This window comes from Temnothorax longispinosus, chromosome 4, assembly GCF_030848805.1.
Source record: "Temnothorax longispinosus isolate EJ_2023e chromosome 4, Tlon_JGU_v1, whole genome shotgun sequence".
Classification (NCBI taxonomy): domain Eukaryota; kingdom Metazoa; phylum Arthropoda; class Insecta; order Hymenoptera; family Formicidae; genus Temnothorax; species Temnothorax longispinosus.
The window spans coordinates 21,004,617-21,019,558 of NC_092361.1; the positions used below are offsets into that span (position 1 = coordinate 21,004,617).

At 37.3% G+C, this 14,942-nt stretch overlaps 4 protein-coding genes across 6 annotated transcripts; 3 read left to right on the plus strand and 1 right to left on the minus strand.

Moving 5' to 3' along the window:
• The first annotated feature begins 321 nt into the window (after positions 1 to 321).
• On the plus strand, positions 322 to 1,942 carry LOC139811904 (uncharacterized). The gene is made up of 2 exons (XM_071776396.1): positions 322 to 985; positions 1,197 to 1,942. Exons 1-2 carry the CDS (start codon positions 889 to 891, stop codon positions 1,925 to 1,927), a joined length of 828 nt encoding a protein of 275 aa, XP_071632497.1. The 5' UTR covers positions 322 to 888; the 3' UTR covers positions 1,928 to 1,942.
• An 86-nt stretch (positions 1,943 to 2,028) lies between these two features.
• LOC139811901 (epimerase family protein SDR39U1) lies at positions 2,029 to 3,908 on the minus strand. Of its 3 annotated transcripts, none has more exons than XM_071776391.1 (6): positions 3,508 to 3,908; positions 3,292 to 3,398; positions 2,940 to 3,210; positions 2,606 to 2,871; positions 2,419 to 2,532; positions 2,029 to 2,347 (listed from the first exon to the last, which is right to left on the minus strand). In XM_071776391.1, exons 2-6 carry the CDS (start codon positions 3,316 to 3,318, stop codon positions 2,243 to 2,245), a joined length of 783 nt encoding a protein of 260 aa, XP_071632492.1. In that variant the 5' UTR covers positions 3,319 to 3,398; positions 3,508 to 3,908; the 3' UTR covers positions 2,029 to 2,242. The 3 variants fall into 3 exon arrangements, with proteins under 3 accessions (XP_071632492.1, XP_071632491.1, XP_071632493.1); XM_071776390.1 differs by having other exon boundaries at positions 3,504 to 3,908; XM_071776392.1 differs by lacking the exon at positions 3,508 to 3,908 and having other exon boundaries at positions 2,940 to 3,200; positions 3,292 to 3,404.
• A 268-nt stretch (positions 3,909 to 4,176) lies between these two features.
• Positions 4,177 to 8,066, plus strand: LOC139811902 (N-alpha-acetyltransferase 30). Its single transcript, XM_071776393.1, has 3 exons — positions 4,177 to 4,765; positions 5,198 to 5,370; positions 5,637 to 8,066. Exons 1-3 carry the CDS (start codon positions 4,486 to 4,488, stop codon positions 5,952 to 5,954), a joined length of 771 nt encoding a protein of 256 aa, XP_071632494.1. The 5' UTR covers positions 4,177 to 4,485; the 3' UTR covers positions 5,955 to 8,066.
• Positions 8,067 to 8,556: 490 nt separating this feature from the next.
• Positions 8,557 to 14,466, plus strand: Hel25e (ATP-dependent RNA helicase 25E). Its single transcript, XM_071776381.1, has 11 exons — positions 8,557 to 8,711; positions 9,664 to 9,896; positions 10,108 to 10,328; positions 10,575 to 10,758; positions 10,962 to 11,080; positions 12,734 to 12,865; positions 13,234 to 13,380; positions 13,504 to 13,641; positions 13,872 to 13,989; positions 14,081 to 14,140; positions 14,227 to 14,466. The coding sequence occupies exons 2-10, from the start codon at positions 9,695 to 9,697 to the stop codon at positions 14,092 to 14,094; spliced, it is 1,275 nt and encodes a 424-aa protein (XP_071632482.1). The 5' UTR covers positions 8,557 to 8,711; positions 9,664 to 9,694; the 3' UTR covers positions 14,095 to 14,140; positions 14,227 to 14,466.
• The last annotated feature ends 476 nt before the right edge of the window (positions 14,467 to 14,942 follow it).

Here is a 14,942-nt window from a genome sequence, read left to right on the forward strand (position 1 = left end):
TGTATAAAAAACTTCCATGACAAATTTCTCGAGTTTTTATATTTGATCGACTGATCCCCCTTATTCATGATAGTACGGCAAGAATAATGAATATGCAAGCTGTCTAGACATTGAAACTATACTATAAAATGCAAATGAAACTCTTCCGCGCATGAATCTACTGTTTAGATGTTTAGTGAGATATATGCTTTCTTCTATTTCATCATATAACTTTATACATCATAGCAGTACATGTAATTGTTACGCGATTCTTGTTGATTCGATGCGTCTACCCTGAAATTGTTTATCTAAAGATCTAACATTATAATATAAAGCTCCGTTTTTCTTGAACCGTGCGCTTTTTATTTCAGCAATAGGTCTAACAGTTTTAATTTCAATACGAAATTTCGTCTTGCGATACTTCGAGTGGAATAATAATTCTAGATGATAACCTAGATCAGAGATTTTAGAAAGCGATATCAATTAAATGATAGGTGTTCGAGGTTCCCGGTTTAGATGATAATTATATTATTTAAATATTATTATATTTTTAGATAATTTTACTCGAAAGGACACGTTCAGCACAGCTATATCTGAATTTTTATAAAACGTGGTATAAACCATTAATTATATCGGTAGTGAACGTGAATAGTACCAGATTAAATAAAATTAAATTATGCATTATCAGATAAAATCGAGCAATTAATAACTAATCTATATCGACGACAAATCTACTTATTGATACGCTCCGCGAAAATAACAAATGCGTGATGCAATTTTAATTAATCTTTGACAATTCGAATTTGCACCATGTGTCAAAATTTCCTTTTACCTTGTCTTGCATGACTTAGAATATTTGTCAAAATTCTTTCTGCAACGTTAAGCTTCATCAAGCTTCATGGTTGCAATATGATTCCGATTGCGAAGCCAGAGCTTAAGATACTAGATAAAAATAAATTACATGTGTCGCGAAGGCCAGGATGCACTGCATGGCTGTTGCTCGGCCGTAAGAGTTGACTTATCGAATTTATTAATTACCGTGTCTTCAAGTTTTCTTTTTTTTTTTCTAAATTGTAATTTTATTTAATATCTTTTGCGTTTTAAACGGTGTTTAATCTTAAAACTATCGAAACAGAAATACATGTAAAAATCTGTATCTTCTAACTACTTTTATTCTCATTATATGTCATACACAAAGCAGACTATACGTTTTCCAGTGTCGGCGATAATCTTCATCGGAATATTCAGCCGCCTGACGAGCAACGTGTACTTACTGATTATCTTGCTTCTGGGTGAGATCATGTTCGGATTGGACAGCTTTGGAGAATGGGAAGACCTGATTTTGTACAGAAACGAGAACAAAGCTATCGTCGAAAGATCCGTTTGGAGTGACAAACTGTGCTCGGGTAATTCGGGCGAATTCTCCTTTATGAGACTCACTGACATCCGGCACATTGGGGTCTCCACCAAGATGGGTCTCTTTATTCTTCACAGGAACGGGAATATAATCGCTCTCAGTATGAGAGGCTTAACGAGAAAGGAGATACAGAGCTTAAGAAAAGAAATCAGTCATTTTCTAAACATGAGCCGGCTCAAATACCTCGATCATTCTCTGATTGATTCTTCGGATCGATTATTACTCCCTTCCGATTCCGAGGAATACTTGCAAAACTTGCCAAGAGCGGGTTTACCTATGTTCAACGACTCCACCGTCTCGGACAATGTTTTGGGCGGTACTTCGGGCAGGACGTGCTGTCAGGTGCAGCAGAATTTGAGTTACCCAAGCTTAATGCACGGAACGCAACTTAAGAGTTATCAATTGGCAAACTTGAGAAGGGGCCCTTATACGGAAAATTCAACGCGTTTCGATTACGTCAAGTATACCAGGAACACTTGCGCCATTCCCACACCTTGCAACTTATGCAAGCTTCATAAAAAATGTAATTAATCGAATGTCACTCGTTAATGTTGTATGTGTCCTCGAGATTACTAACATTGTAGCTAATTCGAGATTATAAATAAATTTGCAAACAAGATCTTATTCATTCATTCTATGTTACGATAAACAATTTATTACTAAATAACAATAATTTCTGTTTGAAAATATCAGAGGATACATTAAAACTTGATTCATCAGTTATCAACAATCTGTTATCAACAATCAGAATAACATATGTTACTATATATCAACGTTATAATAATAATAATGCATCTCTATCGATTTTTATAACAATGAAATAAATCTTTCTACAAAGCATCTAGTTCATTGAACGAGCTGCTTACAAGCGGTCTCGATATCTGGAAATTGATATTGAAAGCCTAGCTCCGTAACGCGCTTTGGTGTAACTTTTTGTCCTTCCAACATGATCTGAAACGCGAAAACAAGTATCAAATTATTAAAACTATATATCAAGCTTGTTAAATATATGATAAACTCACCTTCGCTCGTTCTTCACTGAATAATATTTGCAAAACGAAACTTGGAAGAGGTATAAACGCGGGTCTGTTCATTGCTGCTGCAAACGCTTTCGTAAACTCGTTGTTTGTTATAAGCTATAGAGCGATACATACACAATTAACAATTATATATTTCAATTAGAGAACCATGTAAAACCGTTCGTATTACCTGAGGCGCTACTCCATTCAATATACCGTGTACATTGCTGTGTTTAAGCGCAAATATAAACATGCAAACCAAGTCAGTGATATGTATCCAGGGCATGTATTGATTTCCACTTCCTATTGGCCCACCGAGACCGAAAAAGAACGGTAAATAGATTTGCTTGATCATGCCGCCGGTTCTTCCTAATACAACTCCAGATCTTATCGTCACTTGTCTAATGTTGCTGTCTTCCGGTAATTTTGCCGCTTCCTCCCAATCGTGACAGAGCCCTGACAAAATTGACAATTAATTTACAGATATAAGTGTCACGTTACGCATATAAGAAATAAGATTCTACTTGATAGAAAATCGTATGATTCGCATTCGCTCTCTTCCGTGTATACGGTGTCGTTGGGTTTGTAGTAGGCGACTCCCGATATAGACACAAAAACTTTGGCTTTGGTATTCTGTATCGAGTCCGCTAGAGCCTTCGTTGTCTTCACCCTGCTGTTCCTAACGTTCTGCTTGAAGCCAGGTGACCATCTCTGGGTAGGATCCAGCACGTTCTGTCCAGCGACATTGATGACGGCCGATGTGTCCTCTGGTAGGCCGTAGCGCTCTAAATCATTCTACAGATTTTATAACAGTTATAATTAAATTGATTCTTACTGATTGGCATGCAAGTTTCGTTTCTCTTATTTAATCTATACCCATGATATTCTATTCGGTCCTGGCATTCGAGAGATACACGTACAGGAGATACCCTCGAGGCTCAATGATTTTATTAACTGCGATCCTATGAAGCCAGTACCACCGCCTGAAAATTATTATGTAATCTTACTATGTGAAGTGAGAGACTTTGTTACATAAATTTCTCGCGACGTTATGAAATTGTAATAGACCAATTTGCGAGCATACTCACCTACCACTACGTGTTTTAGAGCCATGTTCGTGAATGGCAAAAGTCTGACGCACTTCACTTCTTCAGTGCCGAGTTATTTTAACAATAAATTCGCGAAACTTCGACAGCTGCGATTAAACGACGCGAGAACGCAAATATAGCTTACAAAATTATTACAACAGATTTCATAGGAGACGATAGAGATTAGACTGATTAGGATATAAATGTTATTACACCTTTAAAACATTGTTTTCTCTTCCGCTATTTCATATACTGTTAAACTCATAAATATAACACAGTTTCCCATTTATTTTTCTCATGCAACGTGTTATTCTATGTAATAAACATCGCTTAAATCTGTCCCTTTAATCGGAGGTCATCGGAGTAAAGCGGAGAACACCGGACACCGAGAGAACAGACTTTGACATGACGTATATAATGTATATTGCATAAGGGAACGAACCAATCAGAGTCCTTCATTTCTCTTTCCACGATAAAGGTGAAGAACTTTGGTTCATTTCGTCAATTGGCTGATTTAAAATAGAAATATCTGATTGGCTGGTCCAGTGGAAAAACTCCAGGCACCGGGGGCTGTGAGTGGCTGTGGCCAATCGCAACGGTGGTCTCAAACGGGAACCATTTCTCTCGTTCGCGGGCGAGTCTCGAGAAAGATCCATATTCCGCGACTGAATAGTCACCGCAGAAAATCCAATATGGTGTCCGTTGTTCAGCGGTTTACTTCGGATGTCCGTATTTCGGTATAAAATCATTGTCCGGCGACCGCGTGGCTAGCAATAATTATGAAAATTCGATTGAAAGCGCCGGGCCGCACGTGAAAATTCCCATGCCACTGTGTCTCGCGCACGATCGGCAGCCGTGAAGGGGAGAGATCGAGTGCGTCGAGAGGGACGGAGAGCGCGCGCGGTCGAGATCCCTCCGTTGCCCTCTTCAGCGCGCGGAAGGTGAATTTTCGGAGCTCGAGGAAGTAGGGAAAATTGAAAAAATGGATACGGACAAGATGGTGGAGAATAATAGCGCGGGAGTGAGCGGCCCGGAGGCGGCTGGCAAAATCAAGGCGATGAAACGTGACTCGATAGCGGACGTCACAACCTTAGACATTAAGTCACGTCTCAGTTTGGAGACCACGGAGGCTTGCAGCGAGCCGCACGTCAACGGGGTGGTTCAGGTGAACGGTATCTGCGACTCCCCTCAAAGAACTGCCGCCGTCACCGATCATCCCCCGCAATCTAAAACAATGGAAACTAGTCATTTAAACCAACATGGTATACAACTTACTCGCCAGCTTACTCACGGTGCAATAGATACGATAGATAGTCGCGGTACATAACGATAAAATAGAAACGCTCCTATGTACAAGTATGCCAAAAATATTTTATCGTTCGTTATCCATTTGTTATCCATTTCTTGTAAAAGCCGGGCCGTAACTGTCCTTGTAAAAGTCCTTGGAACTTGCCAATCTTACGCGATGGACTTGTGCATTTTCTTTTATCGATAGGAGATATTCAATCAAACTCTGGTTTAAAACGTTTCTTTTACATCTTGAATTCTGTCTGTCAAGTTTTTAAATTACTATGTTAAATCTGAGAAACTATTGTGATTAGAAAGAAAAATCTTGCCTGACTAGAATAATTCTTACGTACTGTACGACTGCGCATGCTGGGAATAGATGAAAACCGCTTATTGTTATGTTACAGAACAAGCAGGATTATCCATGGAAAGTAAAGACAACGATATCCAATATGTTAGCTATACAAGTGAATTACAAATGCCTGATATTATGAAATTAATACAGAAGGACCTAAGTGAACCATATTCTATTTACACATATAGATATTTTATTCATAACTGGCCGAAATTGTGCTTCCTGGTACGTGCTCTTCAGAAAATCTCTAGCTTACATTAGCGCATTCAAACTGATACATGTGTTTTCTCACAAGTGTGCCGTTCGTATAACGCCAATAAAGACATTGCAGTTTCTGTAAAATTTGCTACGGAGCATTTCAAATACATTTATGTTGTTTTAAAATTTTTATATCAAACTTGTGAAAGAATTGTAGAGAACCTAGCTCAAAATATCTCTCTTGACTCTCTCAGGCATAGAATTTATAGAAAGCTCTTCTTTTGTTCGTCAAGGCGATGCATGGTGAAGAATGCGTTGGTGCCATTGTCTGCAAACTAGACATCCACAGGAAGGTGATAAAGCGTGGCTATATCGCAATGCTGGCGGTCGATGTGAAATATCGGAAACGGAAGATCGGATCAAACCTGGTGAGACAAGCTATCCAGGCGATGGTGGAGGACGACGCTGACGAGGTAGTTCTGGAAACGGAAATCACTAACAGGCCCGCGCTGCGCCTGTACGAAAATCTTGGATTTGTGCGGGACAAACGATTATTTCGATATTACTTAAATGGCGTGGATGCGTTGCGACTGAAATTATGGCTCAGGTGAAATTCATCCGCGTGCTTATGTCAATAGGTATTTAAATAATTACAATGTTGAAGAGATGTAACATCTATGCTCTACTACATCGGGGTAAAAACGGACGACATTAATGTCAAAGAGATTATATGTTTCTACGTGCACAAATGGTGTTTTTCGGTTGCAACATCATACGACTACTCTCTGTATTTTCTTGAAAGAGCTGATTTATTTAGCTAGGTTATTTATGAGTAAAATGTATCGCGATGGATAAACTTTGTGTTGCAACAAGATTATTTTTGCTTGGAAACCATTTATTTTTTAACAAATTTATTTTCCACATTGTGAGATAACTACAATGAGATCTCCAACAGCCTATTGACAGTATGTCCGTTAAGGGCGTAATATATGTACAGAGTAATTTGTTAATAGTGCCTAACTGTTGCCTGACTAGTTAGTTATTTTGTTATGAATTTGCTGCAATTCCTTTGATATTAATGTCAGTGATCGAGATAGGTTTCAATTGCAGCTTGAAGATTATAAAATTAATGAGTGATAGCAAGAGATGAAGTCGAGACTGTGAAAAGTACTGAAAATGATCAATGTATTTTGCTGGGGCTCACATTGATAAAGTGCGCATTTGGAAGCATATACAAGTTTGACTGATTCGAAAAAAGTTTATGAGTTTTATATCATCACAATTATAATTTATTTGCATGACAATTTTTTGTACAACTAAATATACGCAAAGGGCATATGTTTGGCTATAAATGGGCATAATTAGCTATATACATACTTTATATGTATTTAGTATATATAATAAATATATATATACTATTGTGTGTATATATATGTAGCCATAGACAAAATTAGGCATCCTCGTTTCTTCTGAATATCCTGGAACAAATGAATATTCTGTTTACGTGTTGTTTTCATTCTTATTGATCTTGTGGATGGTTCAAACAGTTGAGGTATAAGTCCATTATCTTTCTTATAGGGACATTACTTCGTATTTCGACTTTAATACAGGCGCGATTATTCCCGTATTAATCAAAATCGAAATACGAAGTGAACAGTTTTCTAAGTAATATTGCTGTTTCCCTAAAAAAGATAATGGACTTTGTACCTCAATTGTTTGAACTATTCACAGCCAATAAGGATGAGAACAACAAAAAGCTTACGCTTATTCAATTCCAAGATATTGAGAAGAAAAAGGGTACCTAATAACTTTGTCAGTGGTTGTATATATTTTAATTACACTCTAAATTACAAATTTTTAAGATTTTCTTGTGAAAAGTGATCAAAAAGGTTCATAAACATATGCCCTACTTGGCCTTGTTAAAACTAATTTCGCATAATTTTTATGAAAAACCGAATTCGTATAACTGATTTTATTATTTCTTGATTTATTATAAATTATGATGGAATCAAGTTCCAAATATTAAGATGCATAATCTCCAATCAAGAAAAGGAACTGAAATATAATTCGTATTGTAATAGAATTGTAAAGTAATGTTTAAGATATAATCAACAAGAGGCCGTGAGATATTTATATAAAATTTTTTTTATTATTATTTTTCAATATTTTTAATGGACCCAGTTTATTTGCTTTAATTTCAGTGTTTCGACACGGAATGATTATAAGATTGCGTTAGTCAATGACGTTATGTGAAAATTTCTATATCGCACATTGTACAATGGATTGCTGTTGCGTAAAGTTGCGTCGAATGTACAATTTTGTCAGTGTGAACGGCAGTTTGATGGAAATAAAAAAAAAAAAACGTGAGGAAAAAGAAAAGAGAAATGGAAGCAAAGACCGACGGAGAACGGCGGAACTTTAGAAAAAGTATTTCCGTTTGAAATTGCAAAGTGATACACGGAAATATCGATATTTATATATATAAATATATATAAATACAAAACGGATATGGACAAAAAAAAGAAAAAAATTATCGTTTACGAAATTGAAATGTTTCGCGAGGAAGTGCGCCTCACGCGGTTAACGCAGTGGGGGGTGATACGCGCATTACTGTCTACCTATTATATCTATCTTTGTATAAAATAAATGCGAAGCACAGATCATAATGTAACTATTAAAAAAAAAAACAATGTAAAAAATGTTAATAAAAATACATAAATGTTTTTACACGCGTCTCGTTTACGTTATACGCTCGTCCGCCTGCCGAGCAGCCCGTGTTCGGGCAATCCGTATTCTAATTACATATTTCAATCGCACATACTCATGCGGAGTATCGTTGCTATATTTTTATATCGATTGTTCGAGATGCCTGTTAAAAAAAAAGAGAGAGAGTACAACTATAAATATTTAAATTATATTTTAATTTTATTTTATTTATATATTTTTTAATTGAACAGCAATATGCGCCGATGTCGTTACATCGTAATATGATATCTGTCCTTCGCGATATAGTTTTTCATCCCGAAGATACAAAATAAAGAAAATGAGCAAACAATTTTTCTATCTCAACATAAGACTCTTTCCGACCTCCGGTAACCAATGAGTGCGTCCGGTATTACACCAATCAGAAGGCTGCCCAATATTGTATCGGCCAATCGGCGACGTGGACCGTCATTCTCGGATATGGGATGCAATGGGATGTGAGCTACGCTGTGGATCCGCCATTACTAGTACCGCTCGGTGCCGCTCTATGTTGAATTCTTCGTCATAGGCGCGAGTGCGACTTGTGCCATCTGCTGCGAGGCATTTCGTTTCGTGGCGTCGATTCATTTACAGCAATTTTTGCAGCCCGCCGGGATCACGAGGAGGTGAGTGATCGGGAACGCGCCGTTGTAATCCGCGTCGTCGTCGTCAATGAAAAGGCGATCCGTTCGCGAAATGTACGAAATAATATTCCGCGTGTCTCCGATCGTCGGCGGTATTCCGTATTTTCGCCGCGCTCGCGTCCGTAAGTGCAGCCGCTGCGTCGCCGGATCATCCTTGGGACGCGCGCGAACGACTGGCATCTCGGCGTCGCGTGGCGCCCGAGATAAACTTGTAAATATATCGCGCGGGACAAGCGTGTCCGCACCCCGCCGCCGCGGTCTCGTCGCCGACCCCCTACGTTTCGCGATTGTTCCGATTCCGCGCGGCTTCCGCGGACCGCCCGGTCCCCGTTGGCGCGAGGCGTTGGACTTTGGAGGCGACCGCCATTACGCGAACGCTTCTCCGCGAATTCGTTATTTTCGGAGCGATATATTTGCGGCGGTAATACACGTGTATTTATGTTCGCGTAGGTAACTCGCCGTGGCGTTATTTATGGAAAACGGGTCCTATATGATCGAAATATAATGTTGATTTAGCAAATTTATATCTTTGTTGCAAATTTTCAGTGATGATTCACGTTGCGAGCCTTGAACAAGTAGATTGATTCGTTTTTTGTGTGAATAATTTTTATATAATTTGAATTAATTTATGTGCTTATTTTATTTTTGATATTCTTATGTACTCGATATTGGATGTTTATATTTTTTAGAGATTTTTGCTTAATTATGTGTGATATGTATACACTTAATATATAATTTATTATGTATGCACATTTGTTATATTTGTGATAAGAATATACATGGAAAATGAAGAAAAGAGGGAGTTAATTCGTAAAACTCAATCCCTCTTCTTCTCTTCTTCCTTTTTTATTTGTAGTAACTTTGATTTCCTATTATAAGTCGAGTATTTTCTATGATTTGCATTATTGCATCACGAATTTTGTCTCAATTTTAGTGATTCTATCGAAGTGATTAGTCAGGCTACAATGGCGGATAACGATGATCTTCTGGATTACGAAGATGAGGAACAGACTGAGCAGGTAGTCGACGGAAGCGGAGATGTTCCTGCTAAGAAGGAGGTGAAGGGCACGTATGTCTCCATTCACAGCAGTGGGTTTAGAGACTTCCTTCTCAAGCCGGAGATTCTTCGTGCCATTGTCGACTGTGGCTTTGAACATCCATCCGAAGGTGAATGACCGTCTCATTGTAACAATTTTTATTTTTTATCTTTGCTTATTCAGACGTACAGGTGATGAGTATCTTTAATGCTAGATAGGGACAACTGAAATTTTCTTGATCGAAATAAGCATTTCTGATGTATTCTGTCTCATTTTATTTTTAACTGTGTGATACTTTTTGCATAATAAATTAACGGTATATAAATATTTGCTGCTTACAGTACAACATGAATGTATCCCTCAAGCGGTTCTTGGCATGGATATACTGTGTCAAGCGAAATCGGGTATGGGAAAAACAGCCGTATTTGTATTAGCTACTCTTCAACAGCTGGAATTAACGGAGAATCAAGTCTACGTCTTAGTAATGTGTCATACTCGAGAATTGGCTTTCCAAATCAGTAAAGAATACGAGAGGTTTAGCAAGTACATGCCACATGTAAAGGTAAGTTTCGCAAAGTCTTCATTCTGTGCACGCTACAAATAAGTAGAATAATATATATTGAGATTTTTCGCACAAGTTTCTATTTTACAAAATTTTATATTAATATATACATAAATTCTTTGATTATAAAATTATTTTACATATACTTTCTACGTTAAACAACTTTCAATGAACTTGTCACAACAGTATATTTTTATATAAAGGTTTATATCTTTTTAGTCTAAGACAAAATTTCTTTTATTACAGGTTGGCGTATTTTTCGGTGGTTTACCTATCCAGAAAGATGAAGAGGTCTTGAAAACTGTATGTCCTCATATCGTTGTCGGCACTCCCGGTCGTATCCTCGCTCTTGTACGGAACAAGAAACTGAATCTGAAACACCTGAAACACTTTATACTGGACGAATGTGACAAAATGCTTGAATTATTAGGTTCGTCATAAACAACTCGCCAATTTCAAAAAAGAATATTTTATCGAGAAGAATCTACATGATGTATGAAACGATCTTAATTCATCATGATGACTACATTTTCCACTACCCACTATTAACTGAGCGATTCTTCAAAATTTACTCTATATTTAACATTTCATTTTGATTGATAAATAATTGGTTATGTCGCATTGCTGTTACAGATATGCGCCGGGACGTACAGGAAATATTCAGAAGCACACCGCACAGCAAGCAAGTCATGATGTTCAGTGCCACCCTGTCCAAGGAGATACGTCCTGTCTGCAAAAAGTTCATGCAAGATGTAATTACACAATCTTCCTCTTCACTTCGATCTACTGCAATTGCTCCTACCTCATTGGCATATTCGTGCCCAGGACAAAGCTCAGGCCACGCTATAAATATCAATATCGGCGCATCCGCGGGTTAGGCAACTTAGACGGCGCTTTGAAGAAACGAGTGCCGAGTTAAAAAAAAAATTAATCTCGTTCGATAAACGGCGCAGTCATATGCTTGACACTCATGTCCAACATAATATCTCGCTACTCCTTCCGATTCCAATTCCGAGTCTAAACATTCTGGATGTGTCACATCATCTGCATATGCATATGAAGGGGAAGAATCTTTGTCTAAAATCGAGTCTTCAGTCGTTCAAAACACGGTCCGAAATAGAGTACCAGTCGATAATAAAGTCCTTTAATTTGCTAGTTACTACGCATATTCAAGGGACAACACAGTATAAAGATATTGATGTCAGGAAATATAAGAGGGGGGGAGAGAGAGAGAGATAGGGATATGAAATATTTCTACGTTCTTATGGGTAATCAGAGCATTAGAATTAGAATCTGTATGATTTGCCTGCTATTGAGAGGGTGGGGGGCCAAGAAGACTTGAAGACAACCTGAAGACAGAAGAGCGCAAGAAAGAAGATGCAAGAGGATACTCAGGGGAATGATTAGGATTAGTCAGGGAAAAGAAATATAAAATGCAAGCGTAGCATAGCTCTATCGTGTTCGCGTTCATTCAATCGCAAATTAAAAGTATATTGCATTAGTCCTCTTATCTCTTGCAAAGATTTCGATTACGGTCTTTCAGTACGAGTGAAGTTAAGGATGCAAGTGCCGTGCGCAAATTGAGCGATTTCGTGTCGTAGAGAGCCGTTAAAATCACGCGAAACCTAAAACGCGAATCTTCGAGTATCATGAATCGCGCTCTTTATTTCGCACGAGTGACGGAAGTCGGGGTCGCGGCTTAGCGGATTACCGGAGGTGAAAAGCCGAGCGTCTATACCAACCGGAGTAATACGAGTCGATTCTGGGCATCTTCTTAGTGTGCCAGAAATTTTGGAGAAGAGATTTTGGCATCGAGTGGCCAGCGGATGTGACCGAACGTTCTCTGTCATGAGTGCCGCCTTCTTAAGTTCAGTTGGGGCGAACTGCTGAGTTTTCATTGTTGTCACTACCCAGAGATGGAGGTCGCCGGACCGTATGTAATCTGTATGACTAATCACGTTCGACGATTATACTCCGCAACTGAAATGCGGGAGTCTTTCTTGCTGGGACTTTCGATATTTATGGACGTATACGGTAACTTTTCGAATCTAACGAATCCATCTCCGAAGGAAGAAAAAAAAATACTTGGACGTTTATATTTAAAAGAAAAGAGATGGTTTTTTGCCTTTATTTTTTTGTGTTGCTTAAAATATTTATAAAACGCCAACTTTTTATTCTTGCAAATGAGTTGTATCAAGGAATAGTATCATTTTAGTTTCTTTTTTTTTTTTACTGGTTTTTGAACGAACGTCCCTTCATACATTCGATTACATTCGACTGTTAGACGGCGAAAAACATCATGACTACGGATACCCGCAAAAGCCTGCAGCCTGAGAATTACATGTTAGGCACTATAACTTGTTTCACGGATTTGTTTGTTTTATGAGATAACATTCTTTGTGCAGCCCATGGAGGTCTATGTCGATGACGAGGCAAAGCTCACTTTGAACGGTCTCCAGCAACATTACGTTAAATTGAAGGAGAACGAGAAGAACAAGAAGTTGTTTGAACTACTTGACGTTCTTGAGTTTAATCAGGTTTGTTTGCAAATTGGGGACAATCTACGGTGGATGTGCACATTTTCCTTATCGCGGAGAATCTTTACATGATGATACAAGTTTTCTTACCACCCTGTGATGACTATCTCTTATCACTACTCACCAATTCTGATGAAGATTCTTCCAAGTATTTACTTAACAAAATTTATTAATGGTTTACACATTTAATTCATTTAATAAAATTTTTAGTATTTGACGAAAATATTAAGAAAGAAAAGTTGAGTCGGAAATGTTTCTTCTCGAGATACACCAATGGTATTAGGTGCATCCAATAGCACGACTGGGTCAGCAGTGCTCCTGGATGCATCCATTGTCAATACGATTTATCTTATAATTGCTCTGCATAGGTTGTCATATTTGTGAAGTCTGTACAAAGATGTATGGCTTTAGCGCAACTTTTGACGGAACAGAATTTCCCTGCGATCGGGATTCATCGGGGCATGACGCAGGAGGAGCGACTGTCCAGATATCAACAGTTCAAAGATTTCCAGAAAGTAAGTAATTTATGCCTCGAGTTCCATGAGGTTTGATTTGTATTATATATGTGTACATATATAATATAAATCGGATTAAATAGATCATGTGAGATGTGACTGAAAAATGAATGACCTTTTCAGCGTATCTTAGTGGCGACAAACTTGTTCGGACGAGGTATGGATATAGAACGTGTCAACATTGTATTCAACTATGATATGCCAGAAGATTCCGACACATATCTGCATAGAGTGGCACGCGCTGGTCGTTTTGGTACAAAGGTAATAAATAATTTATTAAGTATTCGAGCACGATGTATGTGTAAACAAAAACATTTTTGGAATCTCTATAAAATTCCTTAATGTAAATTGTTATATATTCTGATAAAATTAAAATAAAAGCGAAGCATTTAATATTGACTTTGTTGGCAATTGATTCGAGCTGCAGAGTTATTTTTAATCTTAGAACTTTTGACATAATCGCTAATTACTTATCTGGGATTGTTCTACAGGGTCTTGCTATTACATTGGTGAGCGATGAAAGTGACGCTAAAATATTAAATGATGTTCAAGAAAGGTTTGACGTAAATATTACAGAATTACCGGACGAAATCGATCTCGCTTCATACAGTAAGTTCAAGTTTTCGGAAACTCAATTTATACTTGTTATCCGACGATGCTGTATTAAAAGTATATTTTAATCTGATATTTTTACTTTCAGTTGAGGGACGATGAATTAAAATGCACTAAGTCACAATATTTTTTAAGGCACATAATTTAAGTGAGTACATTTGATCAGTTGGATTAAATATGAAGTAATCTTTAGAACCTTATTTAAATAATTCATCCTTTTTTTTTTGTTTACAGTAACGTCTTATTCCACCTATTCATAACACAAGGATGGGCACCAAATAATAATTACGATATATAAAAGAAATGTAATTGCATTCACTGCAAAAAGTCGTGTTTTGTATAAGTTTATCCGCTCTTCTTAATGATATCGAATACTATATATGATCGATTGACGTAATCGTACCATAATAATAATACTAATCTAATCATAGCTATTCTGACAGCCATACAATAAAAGCTATTAATAAAAATGTATATTACATGTCTTATTCCATTTCTTAGAAACTAAGTGCTCTGTATAGTAGATATATTTCAAAGAGAAAGAGTGTGAGAGTGAAAGAGAGTCGTTATATAATCCTGTAAGAACGACCAAAATAAAAATTTCCTTTTATAAACGCAAATTTATTTCTTATAATAGATGATAACTTTCCTGATAGTTTAAAGATAACAATTGAAGATAAGTTAATTTTTCCAACTTCAGTATGAAGTGACTAACTAAAGCAAGATACATATCGTCGTTTACAAAAATATTCACATATACTAGAACATGATTTTTTCTGAAATTAATCGTGTAGAGTTGCATATCATGCATCGTTAGTTTTGTTCTAACGGCTCTGTAATTCTTATAACAAAAAAAAAGACATCTTTTATATAACTAATGCAATTTGCAAAAAGGGGTTCAACGAGAAAGATTTTTCGTAGACTTTTAAGTGCATCCTTAATAGAAAACA